Below are 27,131 nucleotides of genomic sequence, written 5' to 3'. Positions count from 1 at the left end.
GGTGAACGCGTTCCCCTGGCCAGTCCTGCAGACTGTCAACACCTGCTGGACAATCAATCATCGCCACTTTCATCTCGAGCCTCACAGGCAACCTAACAAAAGTCTGACGCGCAAACTAGATTGGCCGGCATCGTTGGCCCGTCGCACGAGGGATTATTTGCGAAACATTCACTGGATCAGTGGGTTCACTTGTGCCTTTAACCGCGCCAGCTCGCTTTTCAGTCAGGACCTGCGCCTTCTGTTGGCCACGCGCGTCTTTCATTCAGGTTCTCAGGACCCAACCCAGGCAAACCTCCTTCCGACTGACAGGGCAAACTCGCAGTCTGCGTCGCCCTTCCTTTCACTTTATCATTTAGCACGAGACCGTTTTCATTGCGGAATGGTGCAGGCAGCCGTGACTGAAGGAGAGGGACAATCCTAGAAAACTGTGACAAAGTTAGTCGCAGCCATGGCTCCACGCCTAATTCCGGGTGCAGTTCCTGCTCCTGGTCCCGCTCATCCTCCCACACGACTCAAGGTAACCCACCTGACCCTGGACGATCCAAGCAATCCTAGGGATAATTCTCCTCTTCCACGACGATCACCATCGCCACAGCCGGCTCGTTTCGAGACGACTAATGCCCGATTTGTTCTGCACAACCCCGCTAGTGGGACCGGCTGCGCGCCCGTCAGTCCGCCTCAGAAACGACCTAGCCAAGGCCAATTCAGCTTTCATTCATTTGAGCCACCTCACCCGTCGCAACCGACGCTTAGGCCAGCGCAAAAGGCAACCATGTCAAATGATGAATGGGATGATGCCCAAGACATGCCGAGGTTATTTGGCGTGCGATCCCCCGACCTGGGGCATCGACAGGTAATGCCGACTTTAGAGTATCATTCCCCCAAAGCAACTAAAAATGCCAAAGCTATAAGCCCCAAGTATCAAACCCTGCGAAAGCCGGAATGGGATATCTCTCGCATCGTACAAGCTTTAACCACATTTCGCCAAGATATCAAAGACGGACATGCACGCATGACGTCCTACATCATCAAATCCACCAAGGCTACGGAGCGCCGTGTTCTCACTGGCAACGATCTCTTTGCCGGCCTCAGCAGCAATCCTGCGTCAAGCGACGAGGCTGAAACGATGAGAATCAAATTCAAAGTAGTCGACCCCATATACTTTGATAAAATCGATACTAACATAAAAAAAAAAAGGAACACTTCACCCCTAAGAACAACAAACGTGAGGATCGCTATGAGGTTATGCGCATCCAGACCGACGAAGAGCGCGTTCCCCGGTATCGCTTTCACCACGTGGAAATCAAAAAGAGCATCCTCACTCCAAATACGATGCTGACATTTGTTCCCCACCTGAGGGACCTTGAGAGTTCTGAGGAGTCAAAGTACAACGTTTGGTTGCAGGAGCTGGAGGACATTGACCGCAAATCCGGATTTAAGCCAATGAGTCGCGAGGAAAAAGTGCGCGTAACTGTCCGCTCGGAATTCGCCTCGACTGTCTCGCTCTACCTTGAAAACTGGCTGGACAGGCTCAGGCTTCCCGGTTGCGATAAATCAACCCTGATCCGGTACATGGCAAGTCGCGCACCCGATAATGCAATCACGCCCCGACAGAAGTCCGACATCCTCAATTCCCATCGCCAAGCCGAGTCCACTACCTACCCCGAGGCCAACAGGGCTGCCGAAATATTCACGGAAGCATTTTATCGTGTATTCCACCAAAACCAGCCTTCGACGAAGCAGATCACGCTCCGAGACGTCCTCTTACTCAATGAGTCTGTCGACAACATCATGGATACCAAACAGACGGCCAAGGATGGCTCTGACTCTCAATACGAGGACGAATTCGAGGCTGCCGAATTCCATCTGGGAACTTATTGTATTCTTGGCTATCTCATCTGCTTTAGTCATTCCTGCGAGCATAGAGAGTATAATGCTTCCAACTGCAAACGAAACCTTTCGATGCTTCCTCGCCTCTCAGATACCCTCAAGCGAAGAAGACGCATTCTGTCCGACAGGGCCAACATCGCCAACGGGCATCCTCTTAACCCCTGCAAACGTAACTGCTACCAAACATCGACCACTTCCGCGGTAAACTCTGCGCAGCGGCCTTAGACGCCGGAAGAGCACATCGTTATGCGATGCACGGTTGCGACAGCCGACCACAGTCGCGTCAAAACGGATCCCTTCTGCATTATGGCCCACCTTCTCGACCGCGACTATCGCGATGTTTTCCACGAGTATGAACACCTCGGTATCAGACTGCCTCCGCCTAAGTCAGTCAGGAAGATGCCAATTAGGACGGTTTCATAGTATAATCGCTTCAAAAAGGCGCTCATTGGCGACTGGGAAAATCGCACACGCAGCCAGGAGCATCAACAGCGTGAGCTGATTGAGCCCTGCTCTCACGAAGGACCATGTACCCTGGAAAATTGCATTTGCGTCCAGTACGGATATTTATGTGAGAAGTACTACGGATGCACGGTGGAGAATTGCGCGTACAAATTCACTGGCTACGCCTGCCATTCGCAAGGCAAAACTTATCTTTCGAAACAAAAGGATAGACCATGTGTTTATGTGCAGCTGAACCGCGAGTGCGATCCAGATCTCTGCGGTACCTATGGTGTTCTGGAGAGGGCTGATCCTGAAAATGCCGAAGATGAACTCCTCCACGCGACTAGCTGCCAGAACTATTCTTTACAGCGTGGTCTTACCAGGGCTCTCGCGTTAGGCCAAAGCCAGCTAGAGGGAGTTAGCTACGGGCTTTTCGCAGCTGAATTTATCGCACAGGGTGATTTCATCATTGAGTATATCGGAGAACTCATCACCCATGACGAAGGCGTCCGGAGAGAGGCCAGACGCGGTGATGTGTTCGATGAAGAATCCAACATCTCATACATCTTCACGCTTCTCGAAAATGAAGGCATTTGGGTGGACGCGGCTATATATGGCAACCTGAGCCGCTATATCAACCATGCGTCGGAGAAGTCAGACGGCGACAAGCGTGGCTGCAACATTACGCCTCGAATTCTTTACGTCAATGGCGAATACCGGATCAAATTCACTGCGACGCGTGACATTCAGGCTGGCGAGGAACTCTTCTTCAACTATGGCGAGAACTTCCCCAATCTGACCAAGAAGCTGCTCGACCATAAGGCGGGAGAGATGTCTGACGAGGCCAAGAAGCGGACACGCCATCCAAACCACGCCGATAATGGACAGGGAGTAGCAAGAAAAGCTCCCAAGTCTGACAAAAAGAATTCTGGCAAGGGCAAGGGCAAGAAGGCCTTGCGTCAAGATCTTGAAGACGAGGACTCGGAAATGTATGAGTCGCCCGAATTCATACCGAAACTACCGCGAAAGCGGAAGCAAGAGGTACAGGATGACTCTGAGGAGGATGAGTATCATCCAACGGCAACAGATGCGACTGGGTCTTGCGCCGGGTCTCCGTCAGTAACTGACTCGGACTTTGTGTTAGGGAAGGGTTCGGACAGGCTTCGAAAACGAGCACGTCAGCCTCTAAAGTCAGCAATGGCCGAGCATATGGACAAATCTCGAGGTGAGCCCAAGACACGGGGAAAACGGGGCGGAGCCAGACCCGGCAGTGGAAGGCCTAGAAGGTATTCACACAAGGCGCCCAAGCCCGCTCCCGCCTCGATGCCCGAGCAATCAGTTGCCATGACACCAGATCGGCCTCGTACTGAGACTCCGGAAGTGACACAACCGCTGGGGAGGGCACTTGGCTTGCAAAGGCCGCAGGCCATGGACATTGGCGACAGGTTAGAAGATATCGAGCACAGCGGTGAGTTTGGGGGAAATTCCATGTCTCGCGGCCGCATGGACGACGACGACGATGATGACGATGATCAAGATGTGCTCATCCGCAAGCGGGATCGGGGGATGAGGAATCGACGACGACCGGTCAAGTCCAGGGATGATGGGGATTGGTTAAGTGGGAGCTAATGAAGCAAGCTGAACGAGGCTGGGAGGGACCTACGGTGACGGTAATTTTCGAGCACGCCACAGGGGCAAGGTCTGAGGAGGGAAAGAAGGCCCATTCCGTGAATGCACTGTAATTCATCGATTTCTGTTCCATTCAGCGAACCTTCACTATACCACAAGAGCACTTCTATCGAAAATGGGAACCTCGAACAGGCGAAGGGCAGCGAATAAGCCTAGGTCGACCGTGGGACCGGATTTAAAGTAAGTGCTCCGCGCAAACCTGCCACCGTCGCCCCTGGAGTTGTAGATGGCGTGATCGTTATCCATGGAAACCTTGTTGTCGTCACGCTCGGCGTTCCTAGTGCCCAGTTTATCTTCTAGGTTAAGCGGGAATTTCAGACCAAAGCCTCCAAAGTCCAACTTAACGCGGGTGCTGAGCTTTCCGTCAACGTAGGGCGCGCTATGCCCGCTGGCACCCCTACCGGTGTCGTTGAAGAATGCGAGCATGGAGTTGACTTTCCCCTGCGGCTGGAAAGTCATTCTAGTGTTTCCGGGCGGGTTCACCATGTGCCTCTCGGGTTTGGTGGGCTTGACTTTGGTGTAGGCTGGGTTACCCCTATTGGCGTTGTCAAAGTCAACCTCGCCGAGGCCTCCGATGGAAGAGGCTAGCTCACATTCTCCCTCTACGTTGAGCCAGCTGTTGGCTTGTTCACCTTTGAACACGTTGTCCATTGAGGCCGGTGTTGTCCTACTAGATCCCATTCATGTTTGCACAAGAGCGAGCAGACAGACTGCGCCATGGGGCTAACGACTTAAAATCATGGAGAAGCTATAGGTGTCTTCGGTTCTGAATTTACCGCTAACACGGGCTCCAAAGCCAAGTTCGTGGTCCCACTGCGTCCCGAAGAGGGGAGTCTCAACTTCGTCAAGGTACTTTCACCTACGCTCTTGTGCATTTCGGCATTTTGTACATATCTCGTCAATCGGCCCAGCGCTCAACTAGGAATCCCTGTGGCGCAAAGAATTACCCGGCTGGATGCCTGGAGAGTCGACAGTGGTGTTAGGGTAGCCTTCAGCCCCGGAGTAGTCGATGCAGACCTTACTTTGTGTTTCCCCGGATTGCCGTTGTGTGCGGTGCAGGTTCGTATCGAAGGCGAAGTCAAGGACCTCTGACGCAGCGGCTCTGGGTAGGTCAACGGATGGCACGCCTTGATCTGCAAAAGGCTCTAGTAAAAGCAGAACAGGCGGAGGCTGATTGATAAGTTGTCGACTTTCGGATTCTTTCAGGAAATAACTCGGGCAAGGGGTTAGGAGCGCACTGTGCAAGTATATGTCAGCAAGATTGGCCAGGAAACAGAGTTCGATGTGTTCCATTAACATGACTGAGCATCCCAACAGCGGTGTCCTTAACACCCTGCTCCTGACCCAGAAGCGATCTTAGACACACAACTCTGGCTGTACGGGTGTCGTTCTTGGACTGGTCAAGCACGTTCTGAGGGCAGTCAAGGAAGGTCAGAGGCTCAGGCCCGTCCTCACGCTTCTTGAGCGACATAACCGCTGCGAGACACAGGTGGCGAGGACGAAACAGAAAACCGGTCTAATTGGGACTACTCTCGTCGGCATTGGCATCGCTGCCAAAGTTGGTGTGAGCGTAGCTGGTCTCTGCATTCTTAGGGGGAGCATTTCAGCGGGGAAGAACCGCTCGTGGTCGACCAGTGAGAAAGGAGTTTTGGTGACCCCAGTATGCTCGCCCTTGGATATAGCCCTCAGAACTTCGAGATTAAGGGTACCGAGATCGGTATCCCAGATCGTCAAACTATGACCCATTTTGCTGGGATAATCGATCCTCATCTAGGATGACTCGGCGTCGTAGAATCTAAGTAGAGAGAGAAAATGAGCGAACATGATGCATCTGTTTCGCCCATTCTTGAACTCACGAGATCCGGCAGTGGCCACTGTAGCCCATGTACGGTATCGGGCAGCGGCAGCCTCATCCAAATGCCGGCAGGAAGATATGCCGGTTTCGTCCAGTATTCCATGATCTCTATTGGCCAGAAAGTGGTGACAGATACGGTTCCTTTTGTCAATGGAGTGGCTCCATAGTTACTTAGCGACATATGAGAGAATTTCAGCCGTATCATAGCAGCGACCGGACTAACCAGTACCTTTGAAGCCACAGCCGGGTTTTCAGCACAAAGGATCTTCGCACTCAAAGCATTGATTACAGAAGCCAAGCCAAGTACGATGCCAGAAGGCTCAACGCCAACGCGTTAGAACCGCAAGAGGTTTGTGTGTGTCAGTCAAAAGTGCCAGATAGATACTAAGTGTTCCAGTGACACTTACCAGGTCCAAAGCACAGTCGATTTCAGGCAGGTTAGTATGCGACAAAACTTGCTTTCCGGCAGTGTTCTCACTGTCCCTGTGCAAGTCATAGGACATAAGGTTAATCCAACCGACATGGGCCTCGATGCCCTTAACATCGAAATGACGAAGGTACCAGTAAAGAGGATGCATTAAGAGTGACAATGGATTCCCCACCGCTCGCGTTAATGGCCACTCACAGCTCTTTCATTCGAGCCATGTACTTCTTACCAGCCCAGTCTTAGTCGTCGCAGTCGGCAGCTATGGGATATTCCCAGTTTGAGACAATGTCAGTAACCTTCCTGCAGGAGATCCCCATAGGGTTAATCCAGGCTTCGGAGACGTCATGCTTTTCAAGCACAGTTAGAGTGAAAAAAAAAAGATAAAAAAAAAGAATCCTATGACAAGACCGTCAGGGGTTGGGATGGACGGAAATCCAGGCGGACAAACTTTTCTCTCAATCTGTACTGTTCTTGTAGATCATTGTAGGTACCTTGATCACTTTAACGTCCCTCTCGAACTAGGGACTTACCCGAGAGTGCGTAGGCTTACTAGCCTCGCTGTCTAATTATTGTGTCCGCCAAACAATCGCTGCCTGATAAGTCCTCGATTGGCGTCAATCGGTTCGATACTAGCATAAATATGCAGCGGCTGCTTGACCTGGCTCGCACGAGCACTTTGGCTTAGAAGCCCGTTGCGTATGATCAGCTATGCATTCCGTGTCCTTTGCTCGAAAAGCTCATTCTGGAGCTTCTGTCAGCCAAGGGACCTGGGCTGTCTGAACGACGATATACGTGATTGCTGGGAATAGCCCTACAATCATCTGCGGGTATTGAGTCATCAGCATGCGGTAATATCGAACTTATCGAACCGACTACGATTCCAGCGTGGGCAAGCCCAAAATTGAGCCCCGGTCAGTACGTCTAGCAAGCTGCTGAAAGTTATTAGAATCGTGTTTTCCCATCGACTGATCGCCGCGTGATATTGGGAGGCCCTCTTTGTCGCTTCCTAAAGCACGTAAGCGTTCGAAACGTGATGCAGAAGATAAATGTTATTATATCCGGGTCATGGGTTCTCACTGCCTTTGGCCTATCATCCGGAAGCCTGGGTCGTCAGGCACTCACTATTGATCCAATGAGCGGGTTGCATGAAATGAAGGCGAGCATTTTGTGCTTTCTCGGAGCTTACTCCACGGTGCAGGTACATGATCCTGCTGCTGCCTAATAGTACCTTCCATGAGAGCGTATTGAAACACGAGGCCGATCGGCTTCTCAGATCTATCTACGCACCTATATCCGAAATTTCAGTCGAAATGCTCAAATGGAGACGATCCGGTCATGAGTTCTGTCATCTAGTAGGGTCGGAAGACTCACAGGAAGACGGACAGGTATTGAACAGCATCTTTGATACAGGGTAGAACTTTCCAGGCTCGAAGAGGCTGCCACAACAACTGATTTGAACTTTTCCTACTCGGGTTTGCTGGGGGACTTGGTGTGGTCTACTTACTCTTGCCACTTTGCAAATCGATGCTTAGACTGTTAAGGTTGCAGAAAGTTCATGAACGAAGCAAGCCGCCCCGGCGGCAACGGTGGCAGGCTTGGTAAGGCATCCTAGAGTCTTTTTTTGCCTTGTTAGCGTGTGCATTGGGATTATGGATATTTTGTTCCGAGCCATGGCACTTCACCGCTGACCAAGAAAAAGGAGTGTCCTCTCGGGTGCAACGTCCCTTTCGCTTTCGCAAACGGTGGCAATGAAAGCTGGGACCCCTCTGGACGAGGGCCGAGAAACGGTTGTGTTTCTAACAATGAAAGACGAGAAATGCAATAAAATAAAATAAAATAAAATAAAATAAAATAAAATAAAATAAAATAAAATAAAATAAAATAAAATAAAATAAAATAAAATAAAATAAAATAAAATAAAATAAAATAAAATAAAATAAAATAAAATAAAATAAAATAAAATAAAATAAAATAAAATAAAATAAAATAAAATAAAATAAAATAAAATAAAATAAAATAAAATAAAATAAAATAAAATAAAATAAAATAAAATAAAATAAAATAAAATAAAATAAAATAAAATAAAATAAAATAAAATAAAATAAAATAAAATAAAATAAAATAAAATAAAATAAATAAAACTGCTGAGTGTGAAAGAATATAAGGCGCCTGCGTCTCGAAGATAAAGCAAGTGATTCCCACACTCTGCTCCCCAACTGCGCCAGGTGGTAAGCACAGGATCTTACCCATATCATGAGTACACTGGAAGGCTCATCCTCTAGCCTCGATCACCAGAGCGGACTGAACGAGAAGCGTGTGCTCCTGAGAAGCCAAAGGTTTTTGTCGCTTTTACCCTCGCCTGCAGTACCAGGGAATCAAGGCAAGACTTCGCTTATTGTTGATTCGTATGCTTCCACCATTCAGCTAGTCAAACTGGAGAGAAGTCATTTGACATGTCCTCAATTCGAAATCACGATGAATCCACATTCATCCTTGGATACACTCCGAGTAGAGGCAGCGAATGTTAGAGGCAGGCCCGAGAAGGTATATATAATGAAATCGCCAGTCATTTTAGGACACTTGACAATGAGGCAAAACGCTGGACTAGGTAGGTATCTTCTTGTGTGACGGTGTAAATTGGACTTCGGCAGACCCTGTATCCTCTTTTGAGACGGCGAACTAAAACGGCCTTCGGCCTACTTGTCTAAAGCAGCCGCCGTGCTGAGACTGCGATTGAGGACCACCCAATCCGTTCGCCCCAATAAACTTCCACTTTTCTCTCTCTCTATTCGCTGGAGAAACCGTCTATTTCGGCCTTCGTAGGCTGCATCACTAGTCACATGACAGACACACCACCTCAACATGGCGGCGATAGCGAAACTGCTGGATAAGTGTCATTTGGAAATACGTAGCAAACTCTTCTCTATGACTATCCTATATCAAACCTCGTTCTTCAAGACACCTTTGGCAGGCGGTTTGCGTCTTCTGTAAAGTTGCTCAACTTACCTAATATGAACTCTACATGTTGGTACGGGCCCCGGTGTAAGCAACGCGCGACATTTCGACGTGCGGCGCATTTCTGGAAGCGAAATGGGGTGTAGAAATCTAAGGGCCGTGGTTGGAGCAGAAGTGGGTGCTGCGCATTTCAACTCTGCATGCTTGAGTGGGTGCCCGAGCCTCACTCGCGCCGTATGAAATAGGAAATGTGCCGTTCTTCCACTGTGCATGCTTCAGTAGGCAAGGACTTTGCTGAATAGTTGTTAAGGCCAGTGGCGGTCATCATGGATCACACGTGGTTCGTCCTGGATCACGGATAATTTATCTATGCAAGTAGGTAAGCCATCGCCTCAGATTGTGAACAATAAGTCCAGTTCCCCTCGCGTCACACAACACATAGCTAAGTACTGGTGATCTCGTCATAAGCGCACTTATTTTCAATGCAGTAGCTCAGAGTAGTGAAATTTTGGATGTCGGCTCGTGATCATATCACTCGTATCGAGCCACTTTCTTCGTACTCGGTCGACTTGCCTTGTGAAGATGTGGTATCGCTGATGAATTGTCATGGCCTGGGCGTCAAAAGTCTTGTAACCTAGAAAGCGAGTGGTGAACGACCTTTTCTCCTCGCTACGCGCACTGGGCCTTCAAATGAATTACTGTCGACAAGCGCAGGGAGGGATGAAAAGAGGAAAGAGAGAAGAGGGCACCCCAGCACCCGGTCCATGACCTGTCCAACGTCTAGGCTGTGTGACTCGGAACTTCTCCCCGGTAACCCGGACCCACAGCTCTCTTCGTAAGCGCTTGAACAGACCCACCCACACAACAGCTTTTAGAAGGTAGGTGTGGGTAACCTTATGAATTCTCGCCAGGTGTTGCTTCGAGCACACCTGAGGGTCCCCCTTTTTCAGGGATTTGTGCTGTGTAATGGAATAGTCATGCCTCGTCAAAAAGTGGGAGCTGACGTCATCCAGGGTTAAATAATGTTTCAGGTAGTTCTGGGTTAGGTCTCTCGTATCTGTTGGTTCTAGCAGTCTTTGAAGCTAGATACAGCAGTGCATGGCTGACCTGGCGCACAAATTGGCGACGCCGTTAGCGTACCGTTGTGTCGGGATTGGTGTGGTAGCCGCTGTCCAGTAGCATAAGCAGCTTATATGGGCCTCGGCCAAGTTTTGCAAAGGTTCCACATCTTAAACCACTCTGTGATAATCGGCGGATTGCATCGGGCCTACTATCCCGATCTGTGGCTAGCTGTATGCGGGTTCCTTCCTGATCCGCCAATGCTCCGGATCACGTTCCCCCCACCCCCAAGATCATCAAGCCAAGCCAACAATGGCTCGTCGGGCTACCTCACTTGCCAAACCGAGAGTGTCGGGAGTGGGCAGAGCGCAATTCTGGTACCGAAGAACCTTTACCCGGCTTAGCAAGGTTCAGGGCACCAACTGCCGAGTAAAGTGAACGGAACAATTCTAGTCTCTCGTACAAGTGGGCGAGTGCGCCATGGCCAAAGATGAAGCAAGCAGGCACCGACATGATAAGAGCGGGGGCATAGTTTCCTTTCGTCCGACTCAATGATTACGTGCGATGATGTTGCCACTGCTACGTTCTGTTGGTTTCCCCCTGCTCGTCGGTTGGCGAAGACATCGTTGGTGATTGGCGGGTCTGTGTGTGATTCTCATACGATAGACAGCCAGTAACAGCATTCCCTGTTGATCGGCTAAAGAGTGCGAAATTGACTTTCGCGCCCACCGAACGGAGTCATCATGAGATTTTGAAAAGACTTAATCAATAGCTGTTGGTTGAGTAGATAAGCAAAGAGCCCCAGCAGCCAGGCTCAAAAGACTCCCATTCCAGGCTAAAATCTTCTTCTGTTCATTTTACCTCACCCAGTTTCATGATGTGTTACTTCGACCAGGTTGTCTGGGCATGCGGCAATTGGAAGTGGGGCAGGTTTCGTCAACAATGCAACAAAGAGAACCGCATCGGAGAGACCTGCGGATTGAAGCTCGTGTATGAGCGGCAGGATGAAGCAAAAAAGTGCAAAGTATGCGATCAAGTGACGAAGAAGGAAAATCAGATTGAAAGGACGACCGAAAGAATGGCTTGGCTTCGTGAATGGAAGCATTTGGCCAGCCTTGAAAGATGTGAGGAAGAGGTGGCTTCCCTGAAGGATGCAATTTTGAGACTGCGCGAGCAACACAGCACAGACATGTGTGGAGGAGCCGCCTTCCGCCTCGAGTCCGGAAGTCCATTCGAGCCCCATGCCAGCATCGGCGGTCCGTTCTCTCGCCCGTCTATTCCCGTCAGCCTTACTGAAAGGCAAGATGACCTATCATCAACTATGCTCTTCGAAATCTACGCAACCATGCGTCAGACGCGGCCTAAAGACAACAGCAACAACTACAAACATATATCACGTCTTTCAAAGAACTCAGCTGGAGTCCAAAAGCACGGGAAATTTTTGGCTTAAACTTCCTTGTCGGTCAATGGTTAGCTCAACGCACGGCGCAGCCGTTGGTAATGGCTATTTTCCCAAGTCTATGGAGAGCGAAGAACTGTAACGGACCCAGGGACAAGGCTGGAGAGGCCGATAGTATGTCTTGTTGAGCGAATACGGTGCTGTTATACTTTCGATTAGTGGCGAGAAATGTACCTTGCATCGCTCACGATTCATATGGCCTTTGGATTGCTGCTAAGTTGTGCTTCAACAAGTACCAAGTTAGTGGTTGATTAGATTGAGGTGGTAAGATGATGGCCTGGCTAAGATCGCAGGCAACGATAGTCAATCATTAACCAACCTCGTTTCCCACACGACGGACCGTGCCAGCCAGCCCGCCCTACTTAGTTCGAAGAATCACGCTTCTCCTATTGTTTCTTAAATGCTCTATAAATATTATCATATATAGCAGACATAGTCCCGACTACTTCCCTAGTAATTACGCCCCGCGTCGTTTGGCAACCGACGAACTACGACAGGGGTAACCGACGAACTCTAGTTCACATTTCTAGGCTTGGGAGATGCCAGAGTAACAATGTTGCAGATCTACGATACATCAACTCTACGTCCACCTATTGGGTAAATTCCATGTCGTCTATATAGCCCATATTACTGGGCGATTGTCTTCCTATTGCACATTGAAGGCCCAGAGATCCTTCCCTCTCCGTTTCGTTCTAAGCTCCACCATACACCAAAAGGCTTTGAATGTTGACTGCGCCAAAGCCACGCTGGCGCAATAGTTCCCTGCCACGGTGAACAGGAAACTCGGCCACAGCCATGACGCCGACATCCTTAGCATCGACGCCGGCTTCACCTAATAGCCGTAGCACCGCCAAGAGCGTCCTCCCTGTAGCAAATACGTCATCCACCACCACCACTGACGCGCCCTTATGGACCAAACCTCGATCCATCTCAATCCTCCTTTCTTTTGAATCACTTGATGTCCCAGACGAGATGTGCGATGGGCGCTTGATGATAGAAACAGTGGGTGGGGGAAGCTTGCCGGCTTCGCGAATCAACACCAAGGGTACACCGACCAGCGCGGCCAAAGCTGGAGCATAGACAAAGCCGCCGGCCTCGCAACAAGCCACCGCGTCAACTTTGGCCCAGTCACCTAGGAAGTGAGTTCGCAGTAGAGATGCACACAGAGCCAGTCCACCTGGTTGCTGGGAGATGTTCAGAACGTGGCGAAACTCGATGCCCGGGCGCGAAAAGTCGGGCACCACGCGTACCATATATGCTAGCTTTCGCAGGTCCTTGTGTAAGAAGGGAAGTAGGTAGTGTTGGGCAAACGTTTTTGCCGCCTGGCTTCCGCTCGTGTCATTTTCGAAGATAAGTGTAGGGCAGTAGTTCAAGACGGCCGGATTCGGCCTGCTATTGTCGCTGTCCTTGCTATCGTTCTTGCCGTCGCCACCGTCACGGTAACCCTAATGCCCTTAGCGAGCTCGCCGCGTTTCTTCGTTAGCTTTGACGCAGACCTCGAGCAGTCTACTATCTGGCACCAAGTGCGACAAGGTTGAGACAGGCGCCTCATCTCTCATCCCCGTGATCAGCAGCACATCCGCATCTACGGCTTCGTACAAGACATTCAGAAAATGCTCCTCTGGCAGCTGAGGTCGTTGCCGCACTTGGCTCTGGAAAAACGTCGTTAATGCTGGCCGGTGTTGCTCCTTGTAGGCACGATCCCGAAGCAGGCGGTCAAGGTCAGCGCCAATAGCCGTCGCGTATTCTCGCTTAGCCACATCGCTAATGCTGACTACACGTATCCTAAGGCCTTTAGAGGTGAAAACGGAGACCCAGATGTCGGCGCAATAGACCTTGCCGACACAGCTTTCGCCCGTGATAAGAATGATGAGCTTCTGTTCCACTGGCGGATTCAGGAGCGGACAGGCGTAAGGGAGCACGTTATGCGGGTCTAAGTTGCGCTTAAGACGGGCCAGACGTGGCCGGTTTGGCCCAAAAGCCTTGGCCGCCAGCGCCGCGTCTCTAGGGTCTGGCCCAAGATCGGCGCCATAAGCGCCGTTGCTCAGGGGCAACAGATCCCCGGCGACTCTGTAAACCCACTCCACAGCAGCTCGAGCGGTCTCTATTCCATCTTGATCACGGGGCCAGACGCTAGTCACAACGCAAGCAAAGTCCCAGTCCCGGCAACCGAAAGCGGTGGCATCGCCCGCCACGTCGCCGACTACTCCACCGCCTTGCAGTAGATAGAGATAACAGAGCGCTAAGGGACGAGTCTCAACAGCTGACACCAGGATGCGGGCGACGTTCGATGTTCCGATGCCTTTCAAGAATATACATCGCTTAAATGAGGACGTCTTACCGCCGCCATGCCCGCCATGCATACCGGACACGTACATCTCGGTCTCGAATAAACCAACGCCGTCCACGATCTTGGAACTTTGTTCTGGCCCCAGGATTATGCTCATGAGCGTATGCGTTGGTATGGGTGTTTCCAGGCTAAGCCCAGTCACGGAGGACTCGAACATCGTCATACCGAGACGCAGCCGGCCGGTGTCCCAATATAAATAAGCGTCTGCAGAGCCGTTCCTAGGGACCTCTGTAGCGACCAATTCATCAAAATCACTGAGCTTGGCCTGCGCATCGGCGTTATCGTCCAGCGGGACAACCCAGTTTCGAATCAGGTAGGTCGGGGCTGCGTATGCCTTGAAAGTAACGCTGACTACGATGCCAAAGTTGGTCCCGGCGCCTTTCATTGCCCATAATAAAGCATCACCGTTTTCTGGGCGCACGGCGGCAGTCGGCTAGTATTAGCTTAGCACACGGCCGATGCAGAGGACCTAGCCCGAGTCGACGCTGACCACCACGGCCCCGACGATTGCGTCGCATGCGAGCCCGTGCAGCCTGGCGAGGTGACCAATTCCGCCTTATAGCCATAAACCCGCGCCGACGCTTGGGCGAGCCCCTAGGGGCACTATCACGCCCGCCGCCATGGTCTCTCGGACAATGTCACCTGTCTTGCAGCCAGCCTCGACGACGACTAAAGGTTTGGAATTAAAATCCGATTCTTCTCCCTCTTCTCCGGCCGCGAGAATATATATTTTTTGAAAGGCGCTCATATCGACCGAGACGACGTTGGGCCAGAGACAGTAACCACTATGCCCCCCGCCAACGACAGTTATGCCAACCTTATTCCTCAAAGCCCATTTCACGCACTGTTAGACGTGCTAGATCTCTGTGGGCTTTAACGTCGATGCGGGATAGCGGAGACGAGCCTCCCGGTTTTTAATCATCATATCCCCATTCGCCGCCAATAGCACCTACGCTGTCAGCTCCCGCAACGTGGTAGCATGTTGGGTAAATGCCACCATAGTATTAGGCGAGCTAAAAAAGAGATGGCCCGGGCTAGCTTCCTCGCGACGGCCCAAGGCGCGACATATCTTACGCCACTCGAGTCGGATAGTCTTATCCACACCCATATCCTACATAACAAACCCTGCAACGAAAGGTGCGAAACGATCCAGTACCTCGTCGTCATCTGCCACACGAATGGCCCCGGTAGGGAAAGAAGCCATTCGATAACAGACCAAGCCATCGAAGTGCAAGCTTCCATCACGATGAAACACAACTACTATTCCGCCTTTTGGCCGCTCAATAAGCATCTCTAGCGCTTATTCGATAAAGCTACGTTTGCGCTTCATGCCGTACCCAGGGGGCTGACTAATGATAGGCCGCCCCTCTGTTCATCACAGAGGGGGCATCACAACCTGTAACTGCGTCACTGCTGTAACCGCCTCGCACACCGTAATTGCCTTATTTCTCCACGAATTGAAGTCCGAATAGCTTCAAATTAAAGCCTGACTTTATTTTCAATTGAAATTGACTATGCCTCGATTTTCAAGCAAAGAAAGCGCTGCTGCGGCGCGTGCGGCGCATGCGTATCTATCCGGGGCATCCGCGCCACCGACAACTCGGGCGAACCCCTCCCCAGGCAAATACAGCATCAGTGACACCGCCGCGCTTCACCACGCAAATGCCGGCCTGACTAAGAAATATATATATCTATTAAAAGCTGGGAAACCGCTGCCTTCTGACTCCAAAGGAGGGACTCCATCGGCGCTGACTGGGCCGGAAGAACGGGCTTTAGTGACCTTCATCCGTTCAGTTGAGAGTAGCGCTTTTGCTGTGTCAGAAACCTCTATCCGTAACTACGCCAGTTTCCTTCGGGGACACCGATTTGACAACCCACAGCCTCCTGTATCAGTATCGTGGGTACGGAGGTTCAAAAAGCGTCATCCAGAGCTTCAACATAAGTCCCCAAAGGTCCAAGAAGTCACCCGTGCCGCTGCCGAGACAGATATACAACATATCGACAATTGGTTCAAGGAATTCGACGCCCTAATGAGCACCCTTGGTATCCAAAAGTGCGATCTTTGGAACTTTGACGAGACCCCCTTACAAATTGGGTGGGTAAATGGTAGCCTGAAGCTCTTTTCTACCCGGATGAAACGAAACACACGGACGACTGTCTTTCAGCCCGGGAATAAGGAGTCTTTGACGTCTATTGATGCCGCCAGCGCAGCTGGGAGGTCAATTCCTTCGTTCCTGATACTTAAGGCGAAGACGTTATTAGAGGAATATACGCGTGCTAATATTGACGAGCGTGTTGTCCTCACATTCACAGATACGGGTTATAATAACTCTCATCGATCTGTCCAGTGGCTGCAACACTTTAACCGCTGTTCCTTTGCCGCCAGCGAGACCTTCGCCGGATCCTCTATTGAGGAGTGGTTTGGCTACCCGACGACTATCACGAAGTCCCAATTTGACGAGGAATATGCGTTCAAACCTCGTTACCAAGTCAAGAAGGCCCCGACCTCATACCGGCTCCTACTAATGGACTCCTTTTCCGCTCATGAGGATCCTGAATTTATCTGGTATTGTGGAATGTTTGATATTATCCCGTATCGCCTCCCAAGTCACCTCAGTCACCGTCTGCAACCTCTTGACGTTGGCGTCTATCAACACCTTAAAAATGAACAAAAATGCGCTCTCAGGGACTTCATGATAGCCGGCGGTATGCAGATCTCTCGATTCGACTTTCTGAACCAGTGGAATCGTATGTATGCAGCCGCATTTAAGGCCTGTCATATATACGTTGGCTATGAAAAGTCAGGCATCTTCCCTATTAACCCAGAAGTCGTCCTAGGCCCGCTGCGCCGGTACGCTGAAGAGCGACAAAAGCCTCTATTCCCAGTGACTTTAAATAGGGATAAGGTGACTCCGAGGAGAGTCAAAAAGCAACTCTCTGATCTCTCTGTTCAAAGGTCTATATCCCTCCTTGATACACCAACGCGGAAGGTTATCCGGAGCGCTGAAGCGTGTGTTGATCTCGCTATTGTGACGCAAAAGTCACATGAGAATGTCATTAGATTACAGAAGGAGCGTATACGACTCGAGGGACGCCGCACACGAAGTCGACGCCAAATTAAGGGCGTCAAAGATGGTGCTTTTACTGTAGGAGAGTTAAAGCGTATGGTTGAAGCACGAGAGGAAGAGCAGCGGAGACTAGAGTCTAAGAAACTAACTCGGCAACAGAATAATTTCCTCCATAACCTTCGTGACGATGGCCAGCCGCGTCTCCGTGGCGGCGCGGCCGTGAAAGCAAAGAAGGAAAAGGCGGCCGCAGAAGCAGCCGCGATGGCTTCACAGGAGGCCGATCGCCAGAGAATAATGTCTGAGACGGAAAAGGAGACCTTAGAGAATCGCAGGCGCCTTTGGATTGAAGGTGACGAGGAAAAACGGGACTTCCAGCATCGAATTTGGGGTCGGCATGTTCTTGAAGCTATTCCCGAGGCCGCCGACTATTTGGCTGACCTTGACAAGGCTGCAGCCTTGCGAGAGGCGGCAGCTTTGCGAGGTCAGCTAGATAACATACCTGAAGATGTGCTCTCGGTATCATCAAGAGACTTAACGCCGCTATTGCCCGGCAACGAGGAGGAGGATTGTGACGATATTGAAGTCATCATGAACACACAGATCGAAGGATTCACACAAGCCGCTTTGACGGCCGGAAGCAGGGATTATTCGCCTGGAAATAGCGATCAAGAAGAAGATCTATTACGCCGAGAAGATTGGGGCGGATTCGGCTATGATCGCGTGCCTAATAACTACTCGGATGACGAGAGGGTCGAGGCGTGCATTGTGGTGGCCGGGATGACAATTCCCGTGCCGCCGTCGCGGGCCCGAGACTAGGCATCACATTCACTTACACACAACAATGTGGGAATAGCCTCAAGAAGGCTCAAATTGACAGAATCAATTGATCAGATTAAGCGCTATTCATTGATAACCTTTTTATTGAAATTGGGCTTTATTTGGTGGAGAAATAAGGCAATTACGGTGTGCGAGGCGGTTACAGCAGTGACGCAGTTACAGGTTGTGATGCCCCCTCTGTGATGAACAGAGGGGCGGCCTATCATTAGTCAGCCCCCTGGGTACATATTCCTCAAGTCGCCGGCTCCTTCATTTAGCTCTCGGGAAATCACGTCGACGCCAGTCTTGCGCCCCGGTTGATCGCTCACGCCGATCACTGGCCGCGGCCCGTGCCTTGATTCCCTTCCGATTAAAAGGCGGCGGCTGTATGCAGGAGATAAGATAATTATCCATCGATTTCGACATAGCTCCCCACCAAGACGCTGCACCTCGTCCGCCATGCGGAGCGCTCTGATTCTGTACGGGTCAATTTTAGGGGACAGAGGAGGGCCAAACGTGGACTGCCGATATTGCTATCACCTCTCCAGTGCAGATGCGTTGGTGCTGCCAAAAACAAGCCATGTGGGCACGGGAGGTGCCGCGGAGAAGCAGATTATCTGGCCGAGGGCGAGGGAAGCCATGTCCCCTTTAAGTTAAGCTTGGCCGCAAGCTGCACTGGACGGCTAGGGAGAATGCAGCTCGGCGTCCGGCAGAGTGTGTGTATCAAGTGGTTGCATCGCTGTCGATTCGAACAGGACACCACTTATGTCTGTTGGTGCGCGGTAAATGCCGGTTCCATCCCGACTAGAGAACGCCGGTCCAATTATGTATTTGCTGTCCAAGGTTGGAAGACGATACGGTGCCAATACGATACTGCTTATGGCGGTACAGCGCTCGCACTGGTGTTGTAGCGAGCGAGTGCGGGTTCGCGTGGTCCCTAAGGTATTTCCAAAGTACATACGCAAGCATCACCAGCGCTCCGGGATTGAGCCGGTGGAGCTAAGAAAAAGGGTTAAGCAGGAAATTGAGAGGATTGTGCCAGGCACTCTTCTGCCCTCGTATGATGGGCGGCCAATGAACGTGGTGTGGATGGACCCGACGGAGAACGCCGACGGAAATGGATGTGGAGCTGTGCGAGATGGCAATGCCAGAGGCCACTCGGGGCATGATGCAGTGGACGGTAACGCTCATTGCTCTCACTTCGCTTGACAATGCGGGACAGGCCTGCTTGAAAGCCAACTTCTCCAAGTGTTCAGCATCCTATCCCCAGCAGCTGAAGCCTTGGTCTGCCAACTTGAGGTTGTCTGGTGTGAGTATAATTAAGTACGAACGGTTAGTATGTTCCTTAAATTTCGTTAGCATATCGCTGCTTCCTGGCTAGCATCGAGCCTTCTTATATCCATCGCAAATTTGATCGCCGCTAGCACCGCCTGGAAGTTTGGTGTCCCACTTCGTGCATCGGAAAGAGGAAATGTCCCATCGTCTATGCCCTTGGCGGGCTACCGTGCGTAAATGGAAGCCAGCTGGCTGCTTTCGCACGTAATGGAGGCGGCCGGCCAATACTATGCAAGTCGGTGGATTGAGAGGCGGATAGCTGATCCAAAGTAGTGGATAGAGGGGGCAACACGTACGGACCTCCAGTCTTTGAGGGAGGCACCTTTTGACCGGTTATCTGGAATCTTCAGGGGCAACAGAGGGTCGATCGTGATCGGCAATTGTGCGGGGAGAGGCGTAGTGGCCGGCGGTATGGGTACAGTAGCAGCGGTAGCAGGCTCCCAGACTTGCCGCCTTCGGAGACTTCAATTGGGAAGAGTTATGCACGGCAGTGGCGATCAACATGAACCCCCTTCCCCAGGTTCGTCCCGTCTCAAGACACCCGGTGAATGCCGGACCAATTAAGTGCTGCTGCCACACACCGCTACTCTCTTGCTCCGGGTCGGGAGACCGACAACAAGGTGCCGCCCAGCCGCTAGAGCATTTGCATGACCGTTGTAAGGAAGCAAATGAGGGTCCACGTAGACGCCACCAATGTGTACTTTTATTAGAACTAGTTTCCCACCGATTTAACCTTGAGTGGCGGCGGATTGGGTTTGTCCAAACAACTGGGGTAATGTGATTAATCAGACGGGCAAATGGCTGCTGCACAGGCACACCTTCGTCAGGTCAGTAGAAGGAGACGTGATCGAAATCCTGATTGTACGTTAAGGATGACCCTTCCTGTAGAATTTCCACTTACACTTCTCTTGGAGCAGCAGAACGCATGATGGATGAATTATTGCCGGCGAATGGAACGCGGATTGTATGTTATTCGTCTCCTTGGAGCGACTCACTGGCATGGGAGCACCGCCGCAGCCCCGCTGCAACCCTGCTGCCACTCCGCCGCACTCGAAACCAAGCTGATACGTTCGCAGGCTGCAGACGAAGACGCCGACTCTGCCCTGGAAGTGGTAGGTTCGCAGCTGTGGAGCCACCGATTGTAATGCGAAAGGCCCACTAACTCGTTCATAGCCACTGAGCGAGTCTCTGGCATCATTGAGATCAAGCATCTTTGCATATCAGGAGGAGAACGGCCGGACATATCATGCCATGAGCGCAGGCAGTGAGAATCCCCGCCGTCGGGATCTATCCTCCATATCACCCTTTCGCTGACAGATATGCAACAGAATATTTCATGCCGAATGATGAGGTAATTACACATTTTACACGTTCCGTGGGACGTCGAACTTCTTAGAACTTCAAGATAACCATCTACTTCCCTAGAAGGAGATAGAAAGATTAGGTTCGAATCACAGAATCTCCCGGCCGATAGCAAGGAAGCACTGACAGCAACCCAGACTTGCAGCATCATGTCATGACCCTGACCATCGGAGGCAGACATTGCCTGTGTCCTAAAAATGATGGTGCCGCCAGGGTTCTCGACCTTGGTACAGGCACCGGTATCTGGGCGATAGAGTATGGTGTGTTCCCAAGCTGATATATTGTTCAAGATCACCTAGTTCATGGCTAACTCAACCTCAAGCCGACGCTCATCCTGAGGCGGAGGTCTGCTTTCTTTCACTATGTTCGACTTCCCTCTGCTGATGAATAAGCTAGGTAATCGGTGTTGATCTCAGCCCGGGGCAACCAACCTTGTAAGCTCCAGTGTCCTTTCATAACCATAGATATTGTTACTGACCAGCTCGTAGCGTGCCACCAAATTGTTCTTTCGAGGTATTGAGGGGAAGCGAACCATGTTTTTGAGAACCAAGATGCTAACTTCGTATAATAAGATAGACGACCTCGAGAAGGAGTGGACGTGGTCTAAGACGTTCGACTTTATCTTTTGCCGGATGACGACAGGGAGTTTCGCTGATAATTTCAACATCGTGGAGAATGCTTTCAAGTCTGCCATAACCCTATCCCTGGTGTCTTACCGTGTCCAATCACTCACAGCCGACTCAATCTAGCCAACTCCAACCCGGTGGCTACTTCGAAGCCCAGGACATCGGCCACTTACGCTGTGATGACGGCACTCTCTCCGAAACCTCCGACCTATTGAGGTGGATGACTCTCATACAGGAGGGCCTGGAGAAATTGGGGCGGTCCACTACCGCTGCGGAGGAGCGCAAGTCGACAATGGAAGCCGTCGGCTTCGAAGGCGTGGTCGAGACAGTGTATAAGTGGCCAACGAATCATTGGCCGCGTGACAAGAAGTATAAAGACCTGGGTAAGTGGAGCCTGATTAATACTGACTATGCGCTGGAGGCGGCGGCACTGGCGCCCCTGACGCGCGGGCTGGGCTGGTCGAGGGAGGAGGTGCTGGCGCTGGTGGCCAGGGCGAGGAAAGCACTGAGGGATACGACTGTGCATGCTTATTGGCCAGTGTGAGTCGCGTGCTCCTGAAGCAGAGAGTCGCTAATAGATGCAGATATGTAGTTTATGGCTGCAAGCCGGTCAGTTTATCGGATCCGACGGCCGTGTCGCCGTTGACATCTCCATCAGCGGAGGGATGAGCTGATGGAGTTGGGTTATTCCCGGGAGCATGATTGTGATAGGTAATTGGTGTGGAGTAGCGCTCATCATATGTCAATCAAATCAACTTTGGGGTCAAAATTGATACGTTGTAGTTGCCCACACGGCCAGTTGTATAGCTGCTGAGGACTCCTGCCGCTCTTCCGTACTGATCGCCATCCGTCGTCCCAGAACTCGTTGAAGATATAGGAGACCCAGATTTCAGTGAACCATGTATAGCCTCGACCTAGAACGTAATCAAGACTAGCCACACATACCCCGGAAGTGACTTTAAATAGGATTTTTTTACGTTCTGTATGCTTCAGATTTCTTCGCCATTCACATGTTTTGCACCAGCATTCAACTCCATAAACATCATCAAGATGCAATAACAATTCCTATTAAACATAGGTCATGAGTTTCATGACCTGAGGCCTAGTTCCTTGATGATGATATCTGCTGCTTTCTCGCCTACTACCATCGCAGTATTGTTGGTGTTTGCACCGACGTTCATCGGCGGGATGCTCAAGTCGGCGACCTTGAGACCCTTGGTGCCCCAAACGTTGAGGTGCTGGTCTACGACACCAAACTCCTCACGAGGCGCCATCTTTGCCGTGCCGATGGAGTGCCACGTAGTGCCGACATTCTCTCGGATCCATTGTTCAATCGCCTTATCGTCTTCAGCAGAGTACTGCAGGTCCTGAACATCACGAAGAGGTTCATCGAGGTCGACACAGGCGACTGCTGAACCAGCCGGGAAGCGCGGGTGGCCAGCCGCGACCTCACCGCGGTACATTGCGGTGCGCCGCATGATTGCACGTTGCTTCTTATACGCCCAAAGCTGCTTCTTCAGGTCGATGTCGTGCGCATCATTGAGATAGCCGACGTCAAAATCCAGCGGATCGTCGACCTCAGGGCCTGTAATATGGACGTGTCCGCGCGAGTAGGGATATGCCGTGTAGTTACCGACAGTGAGATACCGCGCTTCCGGGACGGTTGAAGGGTCGCCCAGGAAACTGTTTCCATCAGCATTGGTCTTTCACTTGTGCCCAGCTGCTTTTGGAAGAACAGGGAGCTTACCATGATACAAGGCCCATGAGCATCATAGGCCTATTCGGGGCGTTCTTGAAGTCCCGGTCCCACGCAGCCTGGAAGTCAGGACCAAGAGCTGCCACATCTGCTTCCGTTGGCCGTAGCTTGGATGAGATGTCAATGGAGTTCCACCCCAAGACTTTGTCCTTCTTGTCGATCAACTCCTGGCGGCCCCCCGGGTTTCTGAGAACCCGGTCAATTGTCTCTTGTGATTGGAGGCTGGTCTTGTAGGGATAAAGGATGAGCTGATGATCCTGGTAGTCGCGGCCTACACCCGGCAAGTCGACAGCAACGGGAACACCCGCCCTCTTCAGGATCTCAGGGTCACCTAGACCGGACCTCTCCAGCACAGGGGGCGTACCACAAGCACCGCAGGAGACCACCACAAGCTTGCGTGCTGTGACAGTCAGCTTGGGGTGCTGGGTGGGACCAACTACGGCTTGGAAGTCAGGGTTTGGAGTGTACTCCACACCGACAGCGCGCTTCTGGTCGTCAAGCAAGATACGAACAACCTTGGACTCGGTCAGGACATGGAGGTTAGGGTAGTCACTCCCATTGAGCTTGTCATGAAGGTACACCCTCGCTGTATCTTGACGCTTGCCATCCTTGCTGACAGTGCGCAGCCAGCGCTCAACGCCGTCGTTCGCGTCCAACGTCTGCAGGTCTTTGATCTCAGGCCAGCCGACCTGAGCAGCAGCCTTGATGAATTCGTTCTCAGAATACTCGGAGCGGAATGTGCCATCAGACACGTGGACAGGGCCATCGTGTCCATGAACGCCCTTCTCGCCCCTACCATGATACGTCTCGAGCTTGGTACTGTCAGTCGCGACGTTCTTTCAGGTAGCAAAGCACTTGCGAACTACGATACCTTCTTCATAAACGGAAGCAGCTCATCGGCTGACCAGCCCGGGGTCTTCCATGAGTCAAGATCGGAACGCTGGGCACGGGTATACATCATGAAGTTAATGGATGATCCACCGCCGAGAGTGCCACCGGAGGGGACGATAACCTCACGGCCTGCCAGTTGGTCTGCCTTGTTGCTCTGGTAGAAGATGGCCGTCGTGCTAGTGGGCAGTAGGTGGTCCAGGAAGAACACAGGGTTCTCGATGTTTTGAACGCCGCGGTTGTCCTGGCCTCTTTCGATTACCAAAATCGACAAGCTAGGGTCGGCCTCGGCCAGGCGTCCAGCTACGACGCATGCTGCGGTGCCACCTATGGAGGTTTTAGCCCTTCTATGATCTATGGTGGGGGGAAGACGAGTACTATACCTCCAGCAATAATCACGTCGACCTCGTTCACCTCATCGGCAAGCTTCGTGTACACGCCCATCCTGGAAGCGAGGAAAAAGGTCGAAGTTCAAAAGCTGGAATGAAGAGCTCTGCTAGCTTGTCTCCAGCGTATCCGACCGTCTTTCCCCTTGCTCCGGCTCTTTATATCCCTCCGTCTGCTTCTTGGTCGCCCGAGGCTTCTCCAACCCTTGGCAAAGTTCTGTCTGCTGGCGTCAGCCCCTTTTTCGAAGACCCCAGACATCTCCTCACTTTGGGACGTGGCCGCGTTTGATCACTCCCCCCTCCACGTACTATGTAACAGAAAGCCGGGGTTGAGCGGAGGTCATAAGGATTAGCCTTGCCGAAAGTGGGAGTTGGGAATATGACAAGGGCCTAGAAGTGGCATCTTCAGGGTCCCACACAGGAGAAACCTTAACAACCAATACCAGCCCACTTGGCTCCGCGACTACGGAAGCTCCCCGCGGGCCCTAGGCCGAGATTAATTTAGCAACCTCACCGTCTGAACCTTCTTGTTCTGGTGCGGCAACTATCTTGCCGATCGTTCGCGTCTGCCGTATCCCTTTGGCTGTGCAGAAGGACCTTGAGTACTCGTCTCACTTATCGAAGCTACGGATGAGCAGCTGATATCAGGCGGGAAAACAGGGATTCTAATGTATTTATCTTAGCAGCTGAACCTCTAGATCCGGGTCATAATCCCTAATTCAAATGTCTCTCATTCACTGTCAAGCTCTTATTTGTTAAGAATCCTGTTAAAGACCCGAAAGTTCCTTCCGCACAGCCAAAGGGATATTGTAGTGTTCCTCTCATACCGCACTGAGTGGGACCTCACAAGTGACCGAGCCCGGATCTCTTGGCAAGGACAGTTCGTTGTCGCATCTTCCAGCCCGCGCCGGCCTTTGGTACTGGTCCATGTAATAACGGCGCCGTTTTATGCCTTGGTCTAAGATGAGCATCAAAGGGGGTGCGGAAAAAGTGGTATGTATGTAGACTGATGGACGAATGAGTTTCCCACGCGGCGGAGCCTGTCGGAGGATTGCACCGAAGAGCTTGCTTGAGCACAATATTAGATTAGCATAACTATATGACAAACAAAATTGTATTCATCGATATCCCTATGGATGTCGTAGTCTATGCTTGATTCGCGCATATCCTAGCCTCCCAGCCCCTTCACTGGTTGGCATACCCTCAAACGAATTGATCCTCGTAGACATGAGAGTTGCGCTTCAACTGACGCGTCGACGACTGCGAGCTGCCGTCTTCGTCTTCCTCATCTTGGCGTCTCGGCGTGACTGTCACCCGCGTCTGGACCATCTTCGTAATGCCTTTGGACGTTGTCTTGCTGCCTGCATCGGCCTCGATGTGCGCCTCATTACGGCTGGAAAACAACTGGCCCGCGGTCCCTAGACCGGTCCGATTACCAGAGGGCCCGGCCGCCTGGATGTTACCCCTGAGCTTCGACCGCAGCTCTGTACCCTGTGCATAGTCGTTTTGATAGGAACTGTGATTACCCGTAGCGCGAACAACCTTGACGATGAGGGCAGAAATGTTCATCTCGATATAAAGTTTAAGCATGTAGACAAGAGGATGGAATTGTACGTAGCTAGGAAGTGAAGGTCAGACCCGAGGTCGTTTGAATCAACTAATTGGACTAGACTTACATAAAACCGTTGCCGATAGACATGCTACCGATAAGAATAATCTGGGTGCCAATGGGTCAGTCCGCGGTCACCAGCCACTGTTGCCCTACAATGGTTTCAAGACTCACATCGAGGCTCATGGATATCGCCACCATGAATATGTTGAACCGGAACAGAGGAGTATACTTGTCAAGACCGTTGGCGATGAGCTTGACTCTGATCAGATAGATGAAGTAGAGATGCAGACTGGCGTCGATGACCAGGAAGACAGCCTTTTCGATGCGATCGTAAATATGGTTGACATTCACCCATGTCTCAGAAATTTGTAGTTGCGCGGGGATCCAGATGACGAAGACACTGATGTTGATGAGTCCCAGCAAGATGGCTACCCCCCAGCGAATCTTGCGGACATCGCGTTTGTCGACCATGAGGAGAGCGATTCGATTGATAATGATGCCGCAGATGCACTGGATTTGAACGACCCAAAGAGCAACTGCAACAGACTGTCAGCTTCAAGTCGCTCCACCAGTCGCTTGGATGACAGGTGTCATACGAAAAACGAAGTAAATCCAAAAGCTGCGCAACGACTTCTTGTCAGCCCACCAAGGTTTCCTGTACTATGCAAAGGTATTCTCTCGACGCACCTTGGCTCAATGAACCCCCGAAGAAAAGCCCAAGCTAAAACGCCAATCACCATGGAGACGATCCATTCGGCCCAAATCATGATCACGTACGGCTTTATGCGTCGAGAACGTTTCCATTGTGCCCACGTTTGCTTGAGAGCCTTATTGCCCGCAAAGACTCCCGTCGCGAGTGTGAAGCCCCAGATGATACTGGCTACTAGGAGGTCGTCGAGGCTCGGTGCGACTACCACATAGGTGTCAGGAACAAGAAAGCCTGGCATTCTGGCGCGTCAGTTGCTGAAAAGCGGTGATCCTCACTGGCGACGGCGCCTGTATGTGGCACTCCAAATTATCGACTGAATGTTGGTCGATATCGGTCGCGGTATAGAGCGCAATTGGGGTCGATTGAGCATATAGTCGTCTGGAGCCACACAAGGAGCCACCGTTGCGTCACCAATCCGCCTCGACTCGTGCACCTCCTGGACTAG

The 27,131-nt window shown here is 51.5% G+C and overlaps 8 protein-coding genes across 8 annotated transcripts; 4 read left to right on the top strand and 4 right to left on the bottom strand.

Annotated features, from left to right (window-relative positions):
- Window positions 1–448: 448 nt before the first annotated feature.
- Window positions 449–3,963, top strand: MRS44_017060 (uncharacterized protein; the record flags this gene model as incomplete). Its single annotated transcript, XM_065617568.1, has 3 exons — window positions 449–1,144; window positions 1,198–2,091; window positions 2,314–3,963. 3 exons carry the CDS (start codon window positions 449–451, stop codon window positions 3,961–3,963), a joined length of 3,240 nt encoding a protein of 1,079 aa, XP_065473640.1.
- Window positions 3,964–4,110: 147 nt separating this feature from the next.
- On the bottom strand, window positions 4,111–5,769 carry MRS44_017059 (uncharacterized protein; the record flags this gene model as incomplete). The annotated part of the gene is made up of 5 exons (XM_065617567.1): window positions 4,111–4,655; window positions 4,971–5,193; window positions 5,321–5,499; window positions 5,554–5,597; window positions 5,642–5,769. 5 exons carry the CDS (start codon window positions 5,767–5,769, stop codon window positions 4,111–4,113), a joined length of 1,119 nt encoding a protein of 372 aa, XP_065473639.1.
- Window positions 5,770–11,196: 5,427 nt separating this feature from the next.
- On the top strand, window positions 11,197–11,769 carry MRS44_017058 (uncharacterized protein; the record flags this gene model as incomplete). The annotated part of the gene is made up of 1 exon (XM_065617566.1): window positions 11,197–11,769. The coding sequence occupies one exon, from the start codon at window positions 11,197–11,199 to the stop codon at window positions 11,767–11,769; it is 573 nt and encodes a 190-aa protein (XP_065473638.1).
- A 701-nt stretch (window positions 11,770–12,470) lies between these two features.
- MRS44_017057 (uncharacterized protein) lies at window positions 12,471–14,513 on the bottom strand (the record flags this gene model as incomplete). Its single annotated transcript, XM_046282473.2, has 2 exons — window positions 12,471–13,223; window positions 13,275–14,513. 2 exons carry the CDS (start codon window positions 14,511–14,513, stop codon window positions 12,471–12,473), a joined length of 1,992 nt encoding a protein of 663 aa, XP_046127166.2.
- Window positions 14,514–15,642: 1,129 nt separating this feature from the next.
- Window positions 15,643–18,012, top strand: MRS44_017056 (uncharacterized protein; the record flags this gene model as incomplete). Its single annotated transcript, XM_065617565.1, has 1 exon — window positions 15,643–18,012. The coding sequence occupies one exon, from the start codon at window positions 15,643–15,645 to the stop codon at window positions 18,010–18,012; it is 2,370 nt and encodes a 789-aa protein (XP_065473637.1).
- A 1,837-nt stretch (window positions 18,013–19,849) lies between these two features.
- Window positions 19,850–22,009, top strand: MRS44_017055 (uncharacterized protein; the record flags this gene model as incomplete). The annotated part of the gene is made up of 7 exons (XM_065617564.1): window positions 19,850–19,867; window positions 20,424–20,459; window positions 20,521–20,611; window positions 20,847–20,964; window positions 21,459–21,718; window positions 21,757–21,875; window positions 21,950–22,009. The coding sequence occupies 7 exons, from the start codon at window positions 19,850–19,852 to the stop codon at window positions 22,007–22,009; spliced, it is 702 nt and encodes a 233-aa protein (XP_065473636.1).
- Window positions 22,010–22,423: 414 nt separating this feature from the next.
- MRS44_017054 (uncharacterized protein) lies at window positions 22,424–24,423 on the bottom strand (the record flags this gene model as incomplete). Its single annotated transcript, XM_046282474.1, has 4 exons — window positions 22,424–23,018; window positions 23,083–23,903; window positions 23,963–24,306; window positions 24,363–24,423. 4 exons carry the CDS (start codon window positions 24,421–24,423, stop codon window positions 22,424–22,426), a joined length of 1,821 nt encoding a protein of 606 aa, XP_046127168.1.
- Window positions 24,424–25,568: 1,145 nt separating this feature from the next.
- On the bottom strand, window positions 25,569–26,924 carry MRS44_017053 (uncharacterized protein; the record flags this gene model as incomplete). Its single annotated transcript, XM_065617563.1, has 5 exons — window positions 25,569–25,983; window positions 26,042–26,082; window positions 26,149–26,513; window positions 26,574–26,632; window positions 26,755–26,924. 5 exons carry the CDS (start codon window positions 26,922–26,924, stop codon window positions 25,569–25,571), a joined length of 1,050 nt encoding a protein of 349 aa, XP_065473635.1.
- Window positions 26,925–27,131: the final 207 nt, after the last annotated feature.

The sequence above is a fragment of the Fusarium solani genome (assembly GCF_023522795.1).
Source record: "Fusarium solani strain SB1 chromosome Unknown bctg00000013, whole genome shotgun sequence".
Classification (NCBI taxonomy): Eukaryota; Fungi; Ascomycota; class Sordariomycetes; order Hypocreales; family Nectriaceae; genus Fusarium; species Fusarium solani.
This window is presented reverse-complemented; position numbering and strand designations above follow the sequence as displayed.